At 40.5% G+C, this 20388-nt stretch overlaps 1 protein-coding gene across 1 annotated transcript; it reads right to left on the reverse strand.

The window, feature by feature from the left end:
• Positions 1 to 18616: 18616 nt before the first annotated feature.
• On the reverse strand, positions 18617 to 20048 carry LOC145437454 (uncharacterized). Its single transcript, XM_080314718.1, has 2 exons — positions 19621 to 20048; positions 18617 to 19052 (listed from the first exon to the last, which is right to left on the reverse strand). Exons 1-2 carry the CDS (start codon positions 19796 to 19798, stop codon positions 18769 to 18771), a joined length of 462 nt encoding a protein of 153 aa, XP_080170844.1. The 5' UTR covers positions 19799 to 20048; the 3' UTR covers positions 18617 to 18768.
• Positions 20049 to 20388: the final 340 nt, after the last annotated feature.

Consider the following 20388-nt stretch of genomic DNA (forward strand, 5'->3'; position numbering starts at 1 on the left):
TTGTGATACGATTGTTGATATACAATGTTCTTTCCAATTCTCTACTAGTTGCTGACGATTACCCCTGACGAGTGTCAGCCGAAAATATTCGGGTTCATTTCAATATGAATATACTATTTAATTGTATATTGAAGTTCTGTACCTCCAAGAAGCTCTTCAAATATTTCCGAAAGCGGTACAGTGAAAGTCAGTTGCGTATCCTAAACCAGCTGATAAAGACTAGGGGAAGATTGAGAACTGCGGTATCAACAACAGCCTTTTTGAAGGCTTGTATCGCAAAAAAGACGTTACCAGCATTTATCAAAAGCAGGATAGAAAAATCACGCGCCCGCCTCAATCCTAGAATGGAACAAGCGTTTTTATATGACGAGATTGGGAAGAATGAGAAGTTGGTTACTACTCTCCGCCGTGTTTGTCGATCGCTGCAGAAGGAAGTACGTTCAATCCTGTCGTTCTTCGACTTATTTCGCTTCTGCCGTTATTTGGCATCGATAGATACTATCAAAGAAAAGCAGAATTCAACAAGGAACGAACGTGGCATTAACCGCTTAGTTAGCCAGCGATTCGGTAGCAATGCAAGTCCAAGCAAGAAGAATATACTCAACTTATCAGATCATAAGCTAAGCCCGACTGAAGAATTTGTTTTATCCCATGGGCTCAATTTTTGCCTGCCGCCTACCACTGTCAAGAATGAGGAGGTATTTGCGGAATTTGAAGTTCTCCTCGGCCAATTAAAACACCACGAACCTAAATCAGACGAGGGTATACCTGCTCTCAAAGCTCGGTTATCAGATTTGGCGCATTCGTATTGTGGATGCCCGGTCGACAAGGCGGACTTCCTGATGAACAAAGAGTGTTTCCTAGCCATCAAAGCATTGCGATCCAACCCTGAAATCCACATCACCAAACCAGACAAAGGATCCGGTGTTGTCATTCTGAACAAAGCTGACTACATTTCGAAAATGGAATCAATATTGCATGACAAAACCAAATTTATCTCGCTTGGTTCGGTTTCGGAATTTGATAATACACCTAAAATTGAAAGACGACTGACCAACCGTTTGCTGACATTGAAGAAAAACGGTGTCCTAACGGCAGAAACATACAGCGCCATCAGACCGACGGGATCGCAAAGACCACGCATGTACGGACTGCCAAAAACTCACAAAGACAATGTCCCAGTGAGACCTATACTTTCCATGATCGGGTCTGCTCACCATCAGCTGGCAAAATGGCTTATTGACATTTTGGAACCGGTTCGGGAATTGTACGGCACGGAATGTGTTCGCGATTCGTTCACGTTCGCTGGTGAAATACGAAACCTGGATTTGCCGAATCCAGACGTGTTTCTGAGCTCATTTGATATCTCTAGTCTTTTTACGAACGTTCCGCTGCATGAGACTATTGATATTTGTGCCAACGCGCTGTACGGTGGTAAGTTACCGCCACCATCAATCCCGCGTAACGTCTTTGTTGAACTTTTACAAGCGGCAACTTGCTGCGTGGAATTTAGCTTTAACGAGGTCATGTTTCGCCAAATAGACGGCTTAGCCATGGGAAGTCCCCTGAGACCTATTTTGGCCAATATTTTCGTAGGGTATTACGAGGGCGAGCTTCTGTCCCAGCGTGAGTCCGCCAAACCACTATTGTACCGCCGATACGTAGATGATACATTTGTCATTTTCAGGAATGAATCGGAGTGTGACCAATTTCTCATTCGCTTAAACTCGCTTCACCCGGCCTTGCAATTCACAATAGAAAAAGAACGCAATAACTCATTATCATTTCTGGACGTATTAGTTGAAAAGCGCAATACCAACAAATTTGAAACGTCTGTTTTCAGAAAACCGACATTCACAGGCCAATACCTTCGCTGGAATTCATTTAGTCCTCGGCGCAGAAAAATTAACCTCATAGGCACACTCGTGCATAGAGCGTTGATGATATGTTCGGGTAACAAACTGAGTTTAGAACTTGACTACATCCGAAAAATCTTACTTGATAACGGTTACCCTGAACACGTCATCAGCCGCGGCATGGAGAGGAAATTAACGCAATTCAACGCAGAAAAACGAACAGAGCCCACCGCACGAACAATAAAAGATGTTTATATCCATCTACCTTGGATTGGCCCCATTTCCACCCGCTTTGAAAAACAATTGATTTCTGCTGTAGGTAAATGTTACGATACAGTCAAAACCAATGTGATTTTTACAACAACACAACAGCTCCCTTCAACACGCAAAGACGTGCTTCCTGCACTTCAACAAAGTAATGTAGTGTACGAATATAGGTGCCACTGTGATTGTGGCTACGTGGGAAGAACGTCAAGACGTCTGCAGGACCGCATAAACCAGGGGTCGGCAACCTTTTGCTAGTCGCGGGCCAAATTTCGGGTGTACAATCTTTGGCGGGCCGGATTGTTTCTTAGTACTATATTTTACGCTCACTTCGGTATATTAACCTACATTGCTGCAATCTCAATCATACCAATCCGAAGTCACATGTACTTACACTTCAACGACACAGAATAATTGTGACAATTGACGCAGCTTGCTTTGTGAAAGGTTTTCAACTTCTGGAAACAAGTCAGATGAAACAAGAATCAGACCCTATTCAAAATGGACGTCCGAAATACGTGATCTTAGCTTGCTCTTCGTGAATTTCATTGTTCAAAGCTGTTGTTCACATGCGTACGTGCTTCCAAAAATCGATGCAATTTCTTTTGCATTGCTGGTCAAGCTGGGATAAAGACCAATTTCAAGAACGTAGTCTTTGTCAAAGTCATGCAGCGATATGCTCTTTGTATAAAATTTGTCATTCAATTCAACTGCATCGTATTTCAAAAAGGCCCATTTGAAATTTTCAGGCAATGGTATTGGCGTCCACATTAAACAGAGTACTGAATAGTCAGAATTCATTTTGTAGAGAAGGAATGTCGGAAAAGAGGGTGAATATTCAGTAGTTAAATTTCGTATCACAGTTACAAATGTAGTGTTGGTACTAGGTTTTCTCTCCTCCAGTATAGGAAAGTGAGCATAATTTTCTTTGTACTGTTGACATTTCCAGAGTCACAGATTTGTTTTGAATGCGCCTCAACATCTCATGTAGTTGTTTTCCCCTGAAGTTCCAAGTTCAATTTGTTCAGATGTGACGTTGAGAGTTACCCATTTTCGATTACAAGATTATGTATGAGTCGGCGATATTTGTATTTTCGAGGAAAGTTGCTATTTCATTTCTCAGTTCATACACTCGTGTAAGTATAGCTGCTCTACTCAATGAGCGAACATGACAGATATAGGCCTACATGACATCGCCATATTGATTCTCTGCTTCTAGTAATATCTGGCGTAACTGGTTCAGTTGATTAGACAAAAATCATATACAGTTTTCACCATTGTGGCTAATACACTATACAGGTTTTTTTGTCTGGGCACACAATGGCTTCTGGAAAATCAAACTATAGACAGGCTAACTAACATACGGAGGCTATATAGTTATCTATAATTGAATAGTTTGAAATTCCGTCATTGCGTCTTGAGATGCTCCAAGCGTTTTTTGAAGCAAAGGAAGAACACGTTTATTGTCACACCCCGTTAGAGTGATTAACCTTTAAAAAAGCCTGGAACACCTTCGGTTGCGAGATACACCCGATTGATAAGCACTGATCCAGTCTAGTCTATCTCCATCTCCTACTTCAACCACCTTCGTTTTATGGCGTAACAATAGACTAATACGATGTATAGGCTACTAATATATTGTAGCAATGCATCTTTTTTCATGCAGCGCTGCACTGCAGATTGAAACTCATTATGAAGCGGCGGGCCGTATTCTTGTGATTACTAATTATTATGTCGCGGGCCGGACGATTTCGCTTGGCGGGCCGGATCCGGCCCGCGGGCCGTAGGTTGCCGACCCTTGGCATAAACCAACATGTCCCCAGATTTATCAGAACACGTGCGTCACGCGATGTGAAAAGCTCACCCTTAACTCATCCACTTAAGATTGATGCTGATCGATCAAAGGCAATTAATTCTGCCATCGGCAAACATCTGTTGGATAATCCGATTTGTGCGAATAATTATCGAGACGACCGATTTCGAATCGTAGGTCGAGGCCGTTCACAATTCCATTTGTGTGCCTTGGAATCAACTTTTATCAAAATACACCAACCAAAACTCTGTCAACAAAAGGAGTTCGTGTATCACCTAAAAATAGTACATTGAACGCTCTCTCATTCGAAATTTCATGCTGGTGACGTCATATTTTGTGATACGATTGTTGATATACAATGTTCTTTCCAATTCTCTACTAGTTGCTGACGATTACCCCTGACGAGTGTCAGCCGAAAATATTCGGGTTCATTTCAATATGAATATACTATTTAATTGTATATTGAAGTTCTGTACCTCCAAGAAGCTCTTCAGTAAATTTTACGCAAAATTCGGTGTTGGTCTGTTCGCATTAATTTTGACAGTGTACCATACCGAAAGGGCCATGAGGCCACTTCTCGATGATGTCATGTAACAGTGTACTAAGTTTAAAGCTTTCATCCACGTATTTATTCGGTAATATATTTTCCAAAGGCGATTTCGCAGCAGACCTATAGACAGTAATAAAGCCGTGTGTGTCGTGTTGCAGTCTCCAGTTTCAAGGCCAAAATCTCCTATGCTGTACCGAGACCGAATTTCCGAGGCTGCTCTTCTTAGTTCTTCAGAATGATGTTTTGGATTCAATATGACAGGCCCAATCTATGAGATAACAATTGCGTATCTGTCCGAACTCGTTGACATTTCCAATTAGGCTTACGCTATCTCTCGAGTTATAGTCATTTCCAAGTCTAGTGCGAACATGAACCGTGTTGAATCTTTGTTCCGTACGCCGTTTACGCAGTTACCACACTTCAAGTCACAGCTCACCAGCGGACCTCTCGTGGCACATACGTTAAAATCACTGTTGCCGGCAAATTCATGTTACCGTACCATCATTACGTTACTTGTTTACGTTGAAAAGCTTCTTGGAGGTACAGAACTTCAATAAACAATTGAACAGTATATTCATATTGAAATGAACCCGAATATTTTCGGCTGACACTCGTTGGAAAACGCCATTGTGACGTCATCTTAATAAAAAGTCGCTTGCAGCCCTGCCCCACCACCCGATATTGTCACGAGCCGCCACTGGCATATCCTAACTGAAGCAAGTCTGCGTGGGCATCGGTTTTGGCAAGTTTTCCATGTAACAATTGGTCAGTTTTGAAGTCCAAAAAAGATTTTATCCGGTCAAACTACTACCCTGCAATTTGGAGATAAGCCAGCTGCGATTAACACCAGTGGTTTCCAACCTGTGTCACCTCACCCCCCCCCCCCATATTTACGGTCCGAAAAATATAGCACATAAACGGGAATTTATTCACTGGACTCTCATCGATGGTGCAGTGAGTATGAAAAGATCATTTTTCCGACTAGGTGCTCGGAAAACCGGTTTACGCGTTCACTCTCCGTTGAGTTTTCGCTCCCTATCGCTACCCAGTCGTCCCTATGGGATTTTCCGCACCTTGTTTCTCAAAATGGCCCACCAGGGGATGCGATTTTGCCCACGTTGGGAGCCAATGAATTAACAGCTAAAATGTATGCAACGCATTGACCACATCTGCTTTTTGGAAATACGTACGTGGGAAATTTTCGGACATACTTTATAGACTTCTACTTGAAGCAGTTTCGAAAAGTCTTGCAAATCATTACCTCTACTTCTACTTGAGTATTAACGATGACTACTGGACAGCGTCTGATTATATCCTAATCTTTGTCGCTGGAACAACGCCACATTCATTCATGCATTCATTCATTCCCAATTTCATTCCCTTTCATCAGTTACATACTGTGTTCGCTATACTATTATCAAAGTGAGCTATACATTCTATATGCGATTTCCAACCCACGACGCGCTTGACATCAGTCTGCATGATTCACACCCGCCATTATAGGCTACTTACCACAACGCCGACGGTATCCATTAATATTGCGAAGTTGGTTAAGTGATTACATTCGCATTCTGTTCGGTTGCCATCCGTGTGCAATACTCTGCACCCTTTCGAGGACCAAAACCCTGGGAATGTGTTTCCAGCTATGCGGTGACCTTTTTCCCAGTATACACATCTGGGAAAGTGATATATCAATGGCCGATTAGGTGAACTGACTGGCTAAGCGGTGAGTATATCATCCACATTGAGTGTATATTTCGAACATCAAAATTGAAGAAATCCCGTCGTGAATATCTAAAGATCACTGCTAGCTGGTATGTGGAAGCTCATGGAATCATGGAAATAAAACTGGATACAGTCATTGATACCTCTTGTTCAATTCAATATTGCCAATCCCATTTTTGAAAAGCAGGGCTGACATCCACCATGAGCATGGATTCCGAATAGTAGTTGAGAAAAAGAGAACATCAACATTATAACCGAATTTGAATTTTATCTGAATTCGAACGTGGGAATGGATTTTTTATTAATAATTGATCATTATCATTTCAATGCTACTATTGGAAAACCTGATCAAAATGAACTGGTGTATCTTACTCATTTACACCAACTGGAACGGTTGTGAGGGCCGAATTACATACCAGGAAGTACCGCCTGAATGATTTGCACCTCAGGCTGTGGTAAAGATTTCGTACATAGTACTATTTCCACCCATTCATTTCCATAAGTCATCATCCATAGGATTTGTTAAGATTGCAGTGAAGCTGAATTCTAGAATCCGGCTTTCAAGCAGGAGAGTATTTGCAATTCATTTGTAGCAAGCGGATTCGGGGTGGGGTTGGGAAGTCAGTCCTGCACTACAAACCTCGGACTTATTAGACCTTTGGTTATATTTCGCTTCGTGAGTTTCTGGTAAAACTGTTACCCTACAAGCAAGACACGAATTCAAAACGCACATAACCGAGGGTATACAATCACTGAAACAATACTTACTTTACACCGATGATATTGGCCTCAATATGTTCCTTGTGTTGCAATGATATAATCACTTTCTCTCTTTTGAACTGCCCGGCATAAGCTGGTCGTATGGATGCCGCTAAAATTCTGGTCACAATTTTCGATGTCGACGTTGCATTTTCAATACTTTCATTGACAGGATTTTGTGGTGCTTTCGCAAATGTTCTGCCTTCTGAAAATAAGTCCCAATCGATCAGTACATGTGAGCAAATACCACAATGTATGTAAATGGATCAAAACCTCACAAATATAATTTCTTTATTCGCAATTGAATAACATATTTATATTGAAATACGCCGAAATGTTTTAGCCTGACACTCGTCAGGGGTAATCGTCAGCAAGTTAGCATGAATATGTTATTCAATAGTATTGAAATCCCATCTCTTCAAATTATTCAGAATTAAAACAATAAGTACTCCGGCTTGAAACACTGCTGTTGTAAAAGAGGAGTATTTTAAAGTTACGCTGAGTGTGTGATTCAACAATGCATAGCCTACTGACTGTCTGGAAACATCCGTGCACTTGTTATTAAAGCACACCAACGACCAGCATAAATGTTAACGTCATGCAGAAAGCAAAATCACTCAAGAATATACTTTTCTCACGCAGCAGCCGTTCCAAGCTCTCGTACAAAATGAAAACAATGTCAACTTTTCCGCCCACAATAGGTTCTACAGGTATCAACGCTGATCCATACTTCGCAATGCTTGAGGATATGTTTATTCTCTTTATGGCAGCTGTGGCGACACATGACGTCATCTGGAATAAGTGATGAATAATACTTCAATTTAAAATAAAATTATATATGTAATAATTAATTGCCTAAAGATGAATGAATGGTAACATTGGAATCATGGCGTATATAATAGTGCATTAGGTCGATTGTGCCTTTGGCGCTGAATTATGCAAGATTTCTACATCGTCATGGTCACATATGTTCATAAACTGAAGAGTTTTATGGTGGAATTCGTGAATTATCATCTTTTGTCTTCTGCTAGAATACATCTCACTTCACGCTCGATTTCCTTCACCCTATTGCAACTAGACCAGTGACTCCTATCCTCTTGGAAACCACTGAACCACCCGACAATCACCATATGTATGCCTTCATTGAATTCTTCGTAGTTGGAAAATTAAACTGTTCTTCTTTCAGTAATTTTATATCAGGCTAAGCGTAAAAAAAACGGAATGAAATGCGTCTTTATTTCATTATCACAGTTATAGAAGATTTGAATTGTAATCTAGTTAAGGCACTGTAATCCACAACAAATCATTCAGGAAGATAAAAATCGACATATTTCCGAACAATTATAGCCCAGCGACACGGCAACGAGTGATTCACACCGAGTTTCCAATGAGCGGCAATGAAGTGTCAGGACGAAATGAACCAGTTACCTTTTAGGAGATAATTTAAGGTTTGCCGGACTTCAGATTGGTAAATGCCACTTTCATATCATTTTTGTAGCAAAATCTGCTGCCTTCTTTCATTTTCATATTACTCATACACGTGTAGGACTGATCTAGCAGACATCTTGAAGCAAACGCTATTGGCATCTCAAAGCCTTGACATCCGACAAACCCCTGAGACTGATTCACTGATACTCTTGAATTCGATCGCACCCGTATTAAGAACCATTGGAGCAGACATTTAAATTTGAGGATAAATAATATCGGGTTAACATACGACCCGGTAATTAAATAAGCTGGTTCGAGGTTCGGAACTAGAAGATTGCTGTCATTGCAACATTCATTCCATTATTACATAAATTGATATAATAAATAGAATTCAGGCATACCTATCTAGTTTTTGCCATACAAGTGGAAGTTCCTGAAATTCTGGACCTGTCAGCCTTCGCCAACCAACAATAAAGTCCAAACTGTGACTCAATAAACCTACACGATATATTAAAACAGTGTATTTGCCGATTTCCACCAGCTCGTAAACTGCATACCAAGTAAATAGCACTTTCTCGCGCAGAAACTTATCCCAAAAGTATTTTCGACTTATCAAAATCCAAAGTTCAAACAGTAAGTATAGTTGTGCCTAAATAACTGTTCATGCAGAAATAGAATTACTTTAACGGCGAAAACGCTTGAGCAAGTATTACAGGTAGGCAAAACCGACTTGGGTAATAGAAAAAAATCGAAATACTTCGTGACGGATCACCTATGATAAAGATCGAGTCTCTGTGCCAACATCATACCTGAATCACCGCATTTGACCCCATCAAAATCTCAGTCTTGGTGTTGTTAAAAAACGACGCTTGTAAAAAAGCTGCGCTTTCTAGAGTGTTAGATATCAGTTCTCCGTGACTTGAAATATTCTGAAACACGGAAGGTTTAGGCGTTTTGTCCCGGTCTTCTACGATGAACGTACATGGGATAGCGCCCTTACGTGTTGCAGTTCATCCCAAGCTGCCGAATTCCTCTCGCTGAGCAGGCCGTCGACCGTTTTCACAACAGATTTGGCAATTTCGCCGGCAACTTTTCCATCACGTACAACCCCCGAGGACGCAAGCTCTATCAATCTGCGGGAAAACATCAAATACTCGTGAACGTATTGAAAACAGTGATTCTCAAACTTATCAGAAGGGTTTGTTTAGAAACGCGGGTTAATGAACGTGAAAGTCGCAGCCTGTTTTCATGAATGATTATTATTTGAGCACTTGATTAATATATATATACTTGATTTACGATTTCCGTCATGAAAATCTTTTTTTTCCCACTGTTATCTAGCTCAAAGTAAAGTATACATTCTGGCTGGAGTGCTGGGTTCGTCTCAGGGCCCAATCGCGTATTTTGTCCTCTAATTTAGAACTACTCACGACCCTCATTTCAATGCACGAAATGACAATATAAGTTCCGAACGAATTCATTTATGGTATCTCTTGTTGATAATAAGGGTGACAACATTGGTTGTCGATTTTTAGAGAATTTGCATAAATTGATTCTGGAATGTAAGTGATTTGAAAACATAGATGGTAATAAATGTTTTTCCAAATGTCATAAAATTAAATATGTAATATCCTAGAAAAAGATGTAACTACAGTCGACTCCACTTCATTCCAGCATCGGATAGCCCGGATGACCGCTTTATTCGGTCAAAATGCTCAGAAACGGAAAAAGTGAAAATTACAAGTAAAAAACGCCGGTTGATTCGGACAATTATCCGCTGAATTCGAGCACAGGTTGCAATTTCTGTCGTTAGGTTATGTCATAACAAACAGTAGGCTTACTTCGCTCGTTATAACTATAGATAACTAACCTACGTATAGATATGCAACACCAGTCGTCACGCTTGCTTGCTCATTGTGAATTATTGCACCGTGCTCAGCAATCTCAATGGAACCACCCCGAAATAGCCGTCAATCTTTAAATCGGCATTATTCTAAATAATCGCAGCGACGCAGCACAAAAACCATAACAATGACCCTTGCGTGGTGGCGATTGTTCAAAACAATGCCGATTTTCAGACTTTGAGGTGTTTTTCGAGGGGGTTCCATTGTCCTGATCAGATGGATTAGCAATTATGTTGCTTTCAGATTGCTGAGCACGGAGCAATAATTTACACTGAGCAAGCAAGCGTGACGACCAGTGTTGCCTATCTATCCGCAGGTTCGTTATCTATATTTTAACACAAGATGAGTGATTAAGGTGAAACAAAGTAGACCCATCCGTTAACAATCGACAATGAGCTGATATAAGGCCGTATTAGCCTTATAGTCGCTTTTGTTTCGATACAATTGCGTCCGTCTTGCACAACAGAATGGTACGGAAAAATTTCCAGCCTAGCTAGAAGCTACTCGATTTAAATTACCTACTGTCTGTTGGAGCACCTTTGTCAGGCTAAAATAGTCTTTCAGCCACTGAAGAATTACTTTTTAACCCTATATGTGTGCTTTACTAAGTAATATAGAAAATAACATATAGTAATTCTCGAGACGTTTGGTACCGGAGTACGGACCTGTGCGATACAACTAACCTGAAGGTATAACTCTTGTACGTTTTTGTGATCAATGCCCATTATGGCAGATAGCGCAGCGGCAATTCATAAATACACAAGATGACAGTATTTTCAATGCGCCATCCGAATTTCCGCATGGCCTTGTAACGAGCAATTGATTTTCTGCATAATTCGGCCAAAGTTAACGGTACCAAAGTGTCCGTATTGGGAGGAGTCGATGGTGCACTTATATACCATTTTTGATGTTTCATTGGCAGCGGGTAGGTTTCAACAATAGCACAACTTTGCACCAACGTCAACTCTAGGAAAGTGATATTTCACCGTCGAGCTCTAACCATGCTCAAATGGTAATATGTGTGGTTCAACGCAATGCTAATTAATCCCTATATTTACCCCAACCCCAACAAGGCGAGGGGTGACAGAATCTCTTTCAAACGCACGTCAGGTATTCGATAATACAGTATACCAATGCCGTCCAATAGCATATCTTATAAAATGGTCAAATCTGCTGAAGAAACTTACCTCCATGCATGCGAGCAACTTGCCCGCCAATCGCCGGTGAGCATGGGGTCAGGATGCCCCTGAATCGAATCGGCCTGTCTTCTAGCCAACGTTAGCAAGTCGTATTGCGTACGGTTTCCTGCGAAAAATGTTAGTAAGTTTGGGAATATTAGGAATAGCTACAGTAAATCATGCGGAACGTAATGAAGATCAGGGCTGTGGAGACTTTAACCACGCCGGTTCTATATCCGACTCCTAATATGTTCGTCAGCGAATCCTGACTCCCACTACATCATTCCTGTGAACACACTTAGAAAATGATACGTTTATTACATATTTAGTTAATATTACCAAGTGAGTTAACATATTTATATGATTTAGAAATAACGTGCTCGCAGGAAGACATTGAGTTTGTGAAAATTCACCCAGGAAAAAAAACTGGCTAACTTCTGAAATGCAGCGCCATTTGTGTGGAAATGGGAAATAGAATGATGTAACCTTTCGCAATGATATCGCGTAGACTGCAACTCAGGTCGAGGCTAATGGCAGATCTGCACTGATTCAAATCAGGTTCGCGATTGGTTGACCAGCCGTAATCTTCACAAATTCTGGACGCTTCACCGATTGTTCCTGAGCGATAAAATCACGCATTTACGTACATTAGAGATTACAATGTACCTTAGAAATTGTATATGTGTATCAGAGTGGGATCAATTGTAATTTGTAACTGAGCTGAATGTAATTCATTACATTTTTTCATGTAATTGTAATTGTAATTTGATAAAAATTTTGCTCAATTACAATTTCAATTACATTTTTATGGAAACTGACAATCACAACATAAAATAATCAATCAATCAATCATTTATTCGTCACACCAGTGAAAATCCGTTACCGACCAGGATGACGACGAGGGGCCGCAAGGCCTTAAGGCCTTAGTACACAGTCGCCATCTGTAATAATTAGCCCATTTACATCGGTGTTCTATGCGTGCCGCGATATAACGAGATAATTCAGCCATGCTAAACTGTTTTCCATACTTCAGTAGCAACAGATAACTTTGTGAATTACAATGACTAAACCAGAGGTTCTCAAACTGGGAGGGGGCGTGAAAGCTTCTGAAGTGGGGCGCGAAGCTCTGGTAAACTGAAATTTTTCCCGCGCTTGGCGCGATTCACCTCCATTTCATAGTTAGGCCTACTGCTCTGCGTATAGTCCGAATTTCATATTGGAGAATTCTCTCATCACCAGCAGTCATAACCTGCCATACCATCAAACTATCTGCAAGGATTGCTAACATTCTGGTTTGATTGTGTGATATGACGATAAGGGGGGCAAGAAATATTACACTGTCATAAAGGGGGGCGTGTCTAAAAAAGTTAGAGAACCAGTGCTGGACCATTTCCTACATCACGGTCGGAGTTTAATTTTCAAATCTCTGACCAGTACCGAGGCTTGCTGCAACAATTGCAAAAATAAATTCAAGTTTTCAATCAAGGCTTCATCAAACTTGATCACGCATTTGTTGAGATGTTTATCCCAATTGTACCTCCAATCTTGGACAAATTTACTGGGTCCAGAAATTTTCGCTCCCTTATATTCATCAAATGCAATCTAACAGTTTTCGAGCAACTGAAAATATAAGTGCGAACCAAAATGTTGTAATTCGTAGTTATCAGGAGGTTGTTTCCTTTTACATTTATTTTAATTTTACACGTCTTATCGTTATCATCCTTATCGCTGACGCCTTACCAATTACATTTCATTATCCTCACTCAGCTCTGAGTAGCCTAATCGTTTGATTACATTTCATTGACTGTCCTGTCGCCTATTCGCTGTTAGTCGCTCAAACTTTTGGTTGTTAACATTCGCTTGAAAGATTTTTCTGTGTTTTCACTTTTCAGTACTCATGATTAGGAATAATTCGAATACGTTCGAGCATTTTTTATGATTAAAGGTTATTCTACGTATCATGAATAAAACATGAATACTGAATAGCTTGAGATTGTTGCTAATTAGGTCGCTACGGTTGTCAAAGAACACCTCTCCACCGAATCAATTACATGTTTGACAGTAATTGCAATTGTAATTGTAATTGTAATTGCAATTAATTACATGTTTAACGGTAATTGTAATTGTAATTGTAATTCGATATTTTTAGCATCGAGTAATTGTAATTGCAATGTACTTGAAACATGCAAGGGAGTAATGGTAATTGAACTGAATTATTGTAATTGCTCCCACTCTGATGTGTATATCCTATTAGAATACATCTGCAGAAAAATATGCGGATACACAGTGCATACCATTCTTTTACAGAAGGAATTTGTTACATACGTATATAGAAGAATAAACGTCGGATATAATTTTCACTTGTTGGGACAATCTATAACAGGGGTCACCAACGCGGTGCCCACGGTTGACCGGTCGCCCGCGAAAACCAAATGAATCGCCCGAGGTCGCAGTAGCAAATATCAAAAAAATGAGGGTTGAACTGGAGAAGGGATTCATATGGAAAGGAGTTACACATGGGTCAGTCGACCATAATGAACATACGAACGCAGTTGTCGATCGGAGCGTTGTTCGTCTTAGACCACGCGGAGATTTAACAGATTTAACGAGAATCTAGTTAATATTCCCGAGTCTTTACGAGGAGATTGGCGCTTCGGAACGCAGTGCAGTAACGCAACTGAGCCAGAAGACACTGGTGTAGTCCCGATGAGTGATAATTATGTTCTTGGCATGGGCGGAAACCCTGCCCAGTGCTCTGAATGTCTAAGTGAAGAAATCCAACTGAGCACGCAAAAACGGCAGAAGTTACTGGTAATCCATCGCAATAATCAGTACCCAAGAAGCAGGCTAGGTCTTGGTTTCAAAAAGGTTGGCGATTCCTGATCTATTATCATTATTAAACTTGGTAAATACTTCTGTTCAGATTCAACATTGACATAGCATAGTGGCATGAACTGATAATCATCTCAGATATCTTAGATGGAGTCAGCATTTCTAGATAAAATCAGTGTGAAAAATGAAACTGTCCACTTCGAGCAATGTATCGGTGAACAATTGTGACTTCGGGTAGAGTTTAAAAAGAAATTACGTGGCTCTTTTCTAGTTTTAATATTTAATAAGTGCACGGGAAATTCCTTTGCACGGTATACTAGATTTTCTAATGACTGAGATAAAATAAAATAGTCTTGCCTAATGGCAGAAAAGGAAATAGTTCAACGCTTACTTGATTTTTCCGCCGTACATAAGTCACAATTTAGAAATAATAGCCGCGTTACCTTCAGGACAATTACTTGTTGCAATCCCTGGATTGCTAGCAGGCCATGATACGTTTTTAGCAATTGAGAATGGACATGTTGTATCTCCGTTCATTGACGAAATGGATTCGTCTACGCTTGGCGAGTAGAAAGTGGCCTGTGACAGTTAACAGAACATATAAAATTGGTTATTATTGTAGTCTGTTTTCCTCCGATTTTTTTGTATTGCCTTTTTACCAGTGGTTTCTAACGTGGGCGATATCGCCCCCAATGGGCGAGTTTGAGAAACAAGGGGTGAAAATACCAAAGGGACGATCTGGTGACGATAGGGGGCGAAAATGTTAGAACGGACAAGTGAGATATATTTAATCAACACGAATAAAAATGCACGTGAATACGTCTCATTCAGTAAATGACGCAAAAGTTGACTGATAAAAAGTCAATGTAACGAAAAGTAGTCGCGGAAACCGGTTTTCCGAGCATCGTCTAGGAAAAAATGTCATTCTTTGAGTCAATTCACTGGCGATCATAGTTAGGTGACTAAATTTCCCGTTTCTATGTCCTCTTTATCGGATCCGTAAATATGGGGAGCGCAGATTTGTGTCGAGCTTGATAATGGGGCGATGAGTCGAAAATGGTTGGGGAACCACTGTTTCAGACTTTTAGCTTCAGCAATGATTTCATACACATTCCTGGTGAATCATATATCATCTCGACACCCACCTACATGCTGCACGACTTCTTAGATTAAATCCACACAAAGAAAACAATAGAACATAGAAAACGGTATTCACACTATATACGCTGGAATTTTCACAGCTAAGGCGGTTACATGGATACGAACTTACATCCGTAGCGTCAGATGTTTCTTGAACATCAAACTGAAAAGATCGATAGATCCCCGTATCATTCGTTTTCGATAATCTCGGTGGCAAGCAATAGAATAACACCTGGATATTGGGTTTCAGCATCAGGGGAAGTAGATTTTTCCAGACTACGTCCACCGCGCATTCCTGCAAGCGAAGAAATAGGCCTAGAATAAACAACTAAATGACACTAAGAAATGTTCTGGTGCATTAGCTCGAAGCATAAATTGTTAGTAGAACAGGGTCGAAAATATGGTCTCACCGTATTACCGTCGCATTCTCTTTGGACCGACCAGATGAGATTCAACCAGGAATCGGCAATCAATGCGGACGCGTGAGTGACATGACTATTTTTCAATACCCCAACGTATTTGGTTATTATATATCCAGACGAGTGATTGGCAGATCCGTTACAATTCAATCTAAACGAATTGCAGATGGAAGTGCAAGCGGCCCTCAAACAAATCCTCGAGTGTAAAAAAGGGTAGTTCTCTTCACTCACTGTACACTTGATGTGAATATTTTGGAATGCCAGGCTTCACTGTGCGATGTGATTTGCGGAGTCAATTCAATACCCCTTGGAGCGCACTGACGGACCGAGTCTGTAAAAACAATGAAGTCAATTCGATCGAGCGCCACTTACAACGGGCCGGAGCTACTTCTATTTACGAAATGCACGCAAGAGTTTTATAAACGTAAGACATCGTTTAAGAGAACGTAGTCCGGAGTTGATTCAGCGGCCTGTGGCCGAAAGAAGCTTTCGAAGTTGCTGTCTACTGATGCCGCCATGAACATAGATTATCCGAGAATTCAGTGTGACATTTCCTATCATGTTGTAGAGCTGACATTTTATACTCTTTTATATGTATACTCATCCAATGGTGGGCATCAGTCCATACCTATATCACACCTCATACATGACAAATGGACAGGTGTCGAGGCTTTAAAATCTCCCCAAATCGATCTCCCCAGGTAATTCAAGCTTTATGCAAAAAGAGCACATGTATCTAAGGTTTAATTGAAAGCAAATGGTATTTTAAACACTTTGCTTAAAAAATGTTCAAACTCTTCATGTTGGCATGACGGTGGGCTCAATAGAGCACATAATTTGTGTATGATTTTTAAATATCACATTGACTTGTTTTGTTCCTGTCGTGCCTGTGCTATAGTCCTCGTATTTTCAATCTTGTATTTACTCTGTGTGACGCCGTAATTAGCGATTCCGATTGCTGATAAACAACGTTTATGAATGCTCGCATTATAGCTGACGGTAACCACTAACCACGAATGAGTTTCTGCTCGAAAAGCTTCGGAATAATTATGAATATATTCAGGATTGTAATGACTCGAGTCACGATTTTTTGATGACTCGACTCGACTTGACGCGAGTAATTTTTTCAAATGAGTAAAATGACTCGACTCGAGTCAATTTGTGTATTGACTCGACTTGTACTTTATTCATTGTGCATGACTCGAACCAAGTCATATTACTCGAGATTGCGACGGCAAAGACAGAAGTTTCATTGTAACTTCGAAGAACAGTAAAGTCAGCACATTATTGGTGTAACGTCTATCAGTCCTGATATTGGAAAATAAGGCCAGAAACTTTTAGGACTGAGAACAATTACGATATTATGAATGCGAGCCATTTCTATATCAATCGAACAGAGTTGAAAAAAGTGGCTTGAACTCGAAACTGAACAGTGAACACAATGACTTCGACTTGACTCGGTGGAAAGAAAATGACTTGACTTGACTCGAGTCAAAACTATGTCTTGGTTATAACCTTGATTCGACATTCGCTTTTTATGCTCTGAGTCTCCAATAATAATAACGAATCGTTGATACCAGCCCTAATACTATTACTGCAGGATAGATTTATAGGTAGAACGATGCTCCATTTTCCCTATAAAACGAGCCGGTGATCTTTGGTATGTACCAAGGGTGGCCAACCTTTTTGCTATTCACGATTACTCACATAGCCTGCGGAAGCACACCAGGGCATAACCGTAGGAAACTAGCTCGACGCCAAATAGGCCTACCCATCTTAAACTATCCATGTCCATTCCCGGCGAACTTCGGACTAATCTATTTATTCATATCGGCCTACTGTACGCACCAAAATCGCGAGTACTGATTTGATAGGATTGGTTATGGTCGCAAAAGGCGCGAATATTTTTAAAATTCACGAAGGAATTTCGTCATTGATATTGGTAGTTTCACATAGTACCATCAGACATTGATCCGTTCCCAACCCATGTAATCAGATTCGCCTGTGGAGTTGATGAAAGATATTTCAAAAGAGTTTTCAAAAATCTAGGGCAAGTTATAATTGAGGATGTATCTTCGGGTGGGCCAATTGCTATTATTCACTAAGTTGCAAGCTGTTATTTTTTGACCAATCATGAGGATTGTCGGTGGAATCGCCCGAACGTACCAAAACAAATTTCTTTCGTGAAGAGCACGCGATTCCGAGTTGGTATCTGTATATGGGCCATCATCATTCTCCTCTGCTATTCACATATGTACTGTGGGGCTCAGATTGCATAGGATGCTACTATAGGCTTACCATATTTTGGAAATCTAAAAAGAGGACACTTTTTCAGAAATATGAGACTTGCAAAACCTGAGAAGAATTCTCAAAAATCGGTGAACTTTTCCCACTTTGTGATCGGTCGACTAAAAAAAAGGTCATCTTTTCGCTCACAGCTCAAAATACCTTTAAAAAAGTCAAAAAATAGGACAAATCCTCTTAAAAGAGAACGTATGGTAGCCCTATGCTACTATATCAACATCGAAAACGATGTCATATTGAATCGCGCAAAGCGCGAAGAAAACTTTAGGTTTAATTGAAAAGTCTCAAAAATTCGGGGGTCAATTCGAAAATTCAATGTGCATGTCGACGGCCGCACAAATTGTCTTCCCCTGCTGTAGCCCATGTACTAATCTACTCGTCACATACAAAAAGTAGCCTACACAACCTAAGCATTGAATTGACAATGTAACATAAAGTATCAATCTACTTCGCAGGATGTATTCCTCAGTATATGGTTATTAAGGCAATAAAGCACCCACCTTGCGCAATCAAATATTCACGATAATCTCCATAGAAAACATTGTAATCTGTGAAAATGCATGTAGCAAAAGGATTTACCAGGATAAGGATATTGACTACAATTCTAATCGTATACCTGGTAAAACGTAAGAAACGCTGAACGGTGATGACTTCATCTGTATCCTCTCATCGCTAATCAAACACGACACAGTTTTGTCCATGGTTTTCTTTTCTATAGAGAATCCTCGACATTTCGAAGCGGAGCATAGCTTCGCGCATTGCTCTGCATTGGATACTAGCGCGCTACGATTCGTTGCGGTAATTACTTTGGATGAGTGAAAATGATATCTTGCCCACTCCGTGTTTCTCACGAAGATCTTTAGCAAAACGATCGAACTTTCTGGGGGAAAGACACATATTATCATATCATACGTTTGATTGGTTGACGTTTGATTGATTGATTGATTGATTGATTGATTGATTGATTGATTGACTAAGCACAGTTCGCTGATTTGTACCAGTAGTGTGTTTCTTTCTTGCTATTGCGAGATTGCGGCCAAAGCTCACAGCAGAAAGTCACTAAAATTTGCAGACGGAAAGCTGAATATTTCGAGCAGACTTTTGGGCAAATAATTTTCGAAATTGACAAGATGCATGCCTGTTTAATGCTGAGTTTCTTTTCATGTAGCCAGCGCCTTTCGGAGAGTGGTCCGAAGTTGAAAAGGAAAGAAATGCAATCAAAGATGTTATAATGACGTGAAATATTGTAACACGTGAAAAAGATTCACAATGCAGAACCTACCAAGGTTCGTTTGTGAACGCGAACCTGCAAATTTCAGAGGTTCAGACACAGAACGCGAACGTGAACACAATCCATACTAATTAACATATGTCAATTTCATGCGGTTCGGATTGCGGTTCTGGCCATGAAATGCATTGAGATTGATATCTGACGGCTATACACTAACCTTTACCACTGATGCTATTATCCACGTGATATACGCGGTTGAAAGCACAGCTTTTGTTGGCAACCGCTTGCGACACTCTCTCGCATCTATTCGTGCTGAATATCCGCTGCTTTACCGCGATGTTTAGGAAGTTCAACTTTTCGTCGGGGCTGCCTCCGCATTCGCTTTTCAGAGCCATGTGCCATTTCTCGATAAGAATAGGCTTTCCGATACCATACTCTTTCCATATTTCCAAACAAATCGACGTGATTGGTAGCAACGAGAAGTAATCGACTGCGCTTGATTTGAACGGAGTGAAATTACATACTTTGTCGCACGTGTGGAAGTTCGATTTTGTTGCAGCAGTTTCTCCGGCCACTCCATAATTTTGAAGATTAGTGGGAAGTACAGTGATGCTATCTTGTGCAATCAAGTGCCAGCCTAAAGACCAAGGTTAGCAGTCAGTTATATAGCAGCCACCCATGACCCATCTTTTTAAAATAACAAGCCTTGCAAAAGAGCACAGGGATAACGTAAGTCAACACTTTCGGTTAGCAGTGGTTCCCAACCTTTTTGTCTTCATTCCCCACTTAAGAGTTATTGCGAGACTTTATTTCCCACTACTCAAAACTCCTATACAAACCCTTTATTACAGGGTTACCATATTTTCGAATCCTATGAGGAGGACACTTTATAAATTCTGAAAGCTCCAAGAAAACTGGTGATTTTGAAAAGTTTCTGACCTATAGTATTGTGTTGACTAAAAAACGGGTCATCACTTTGAGTCGT

This window comes from Botryllus schlosseri, chromosome 1 (genome assembly GCF_051294905.1).
Source record: "Botryllus schlosseri isolate E-star chromosome 1, Bs_hap1, whole genome shotgun sequence".
NCBI classification, from domain to species: Eukaryota; Metazoa; Chordata; class Ascidiacea; order Stolidobranchia; family Styelidae; genus Botryllus; species Botryllus schlosseri.

Bases quoted from the DNA above. Each gene is read 5' to 3' on its own strand.
- LOC145437454 (XM_080314718.1), bottom strand. From the start codon at position 19,798: ATGGCTCTGAAAAGCGAATGCGGAGGCAGCCCCGACGAAAAGTTGAAC. The intron at 19,053-19,620 runs GTTAGTGTATAG...TCTTTCCCCCAG, and splicing joins TAATAGCATCAGTGGTAAAG to AAAGTTCGATCGTTTTGCTA.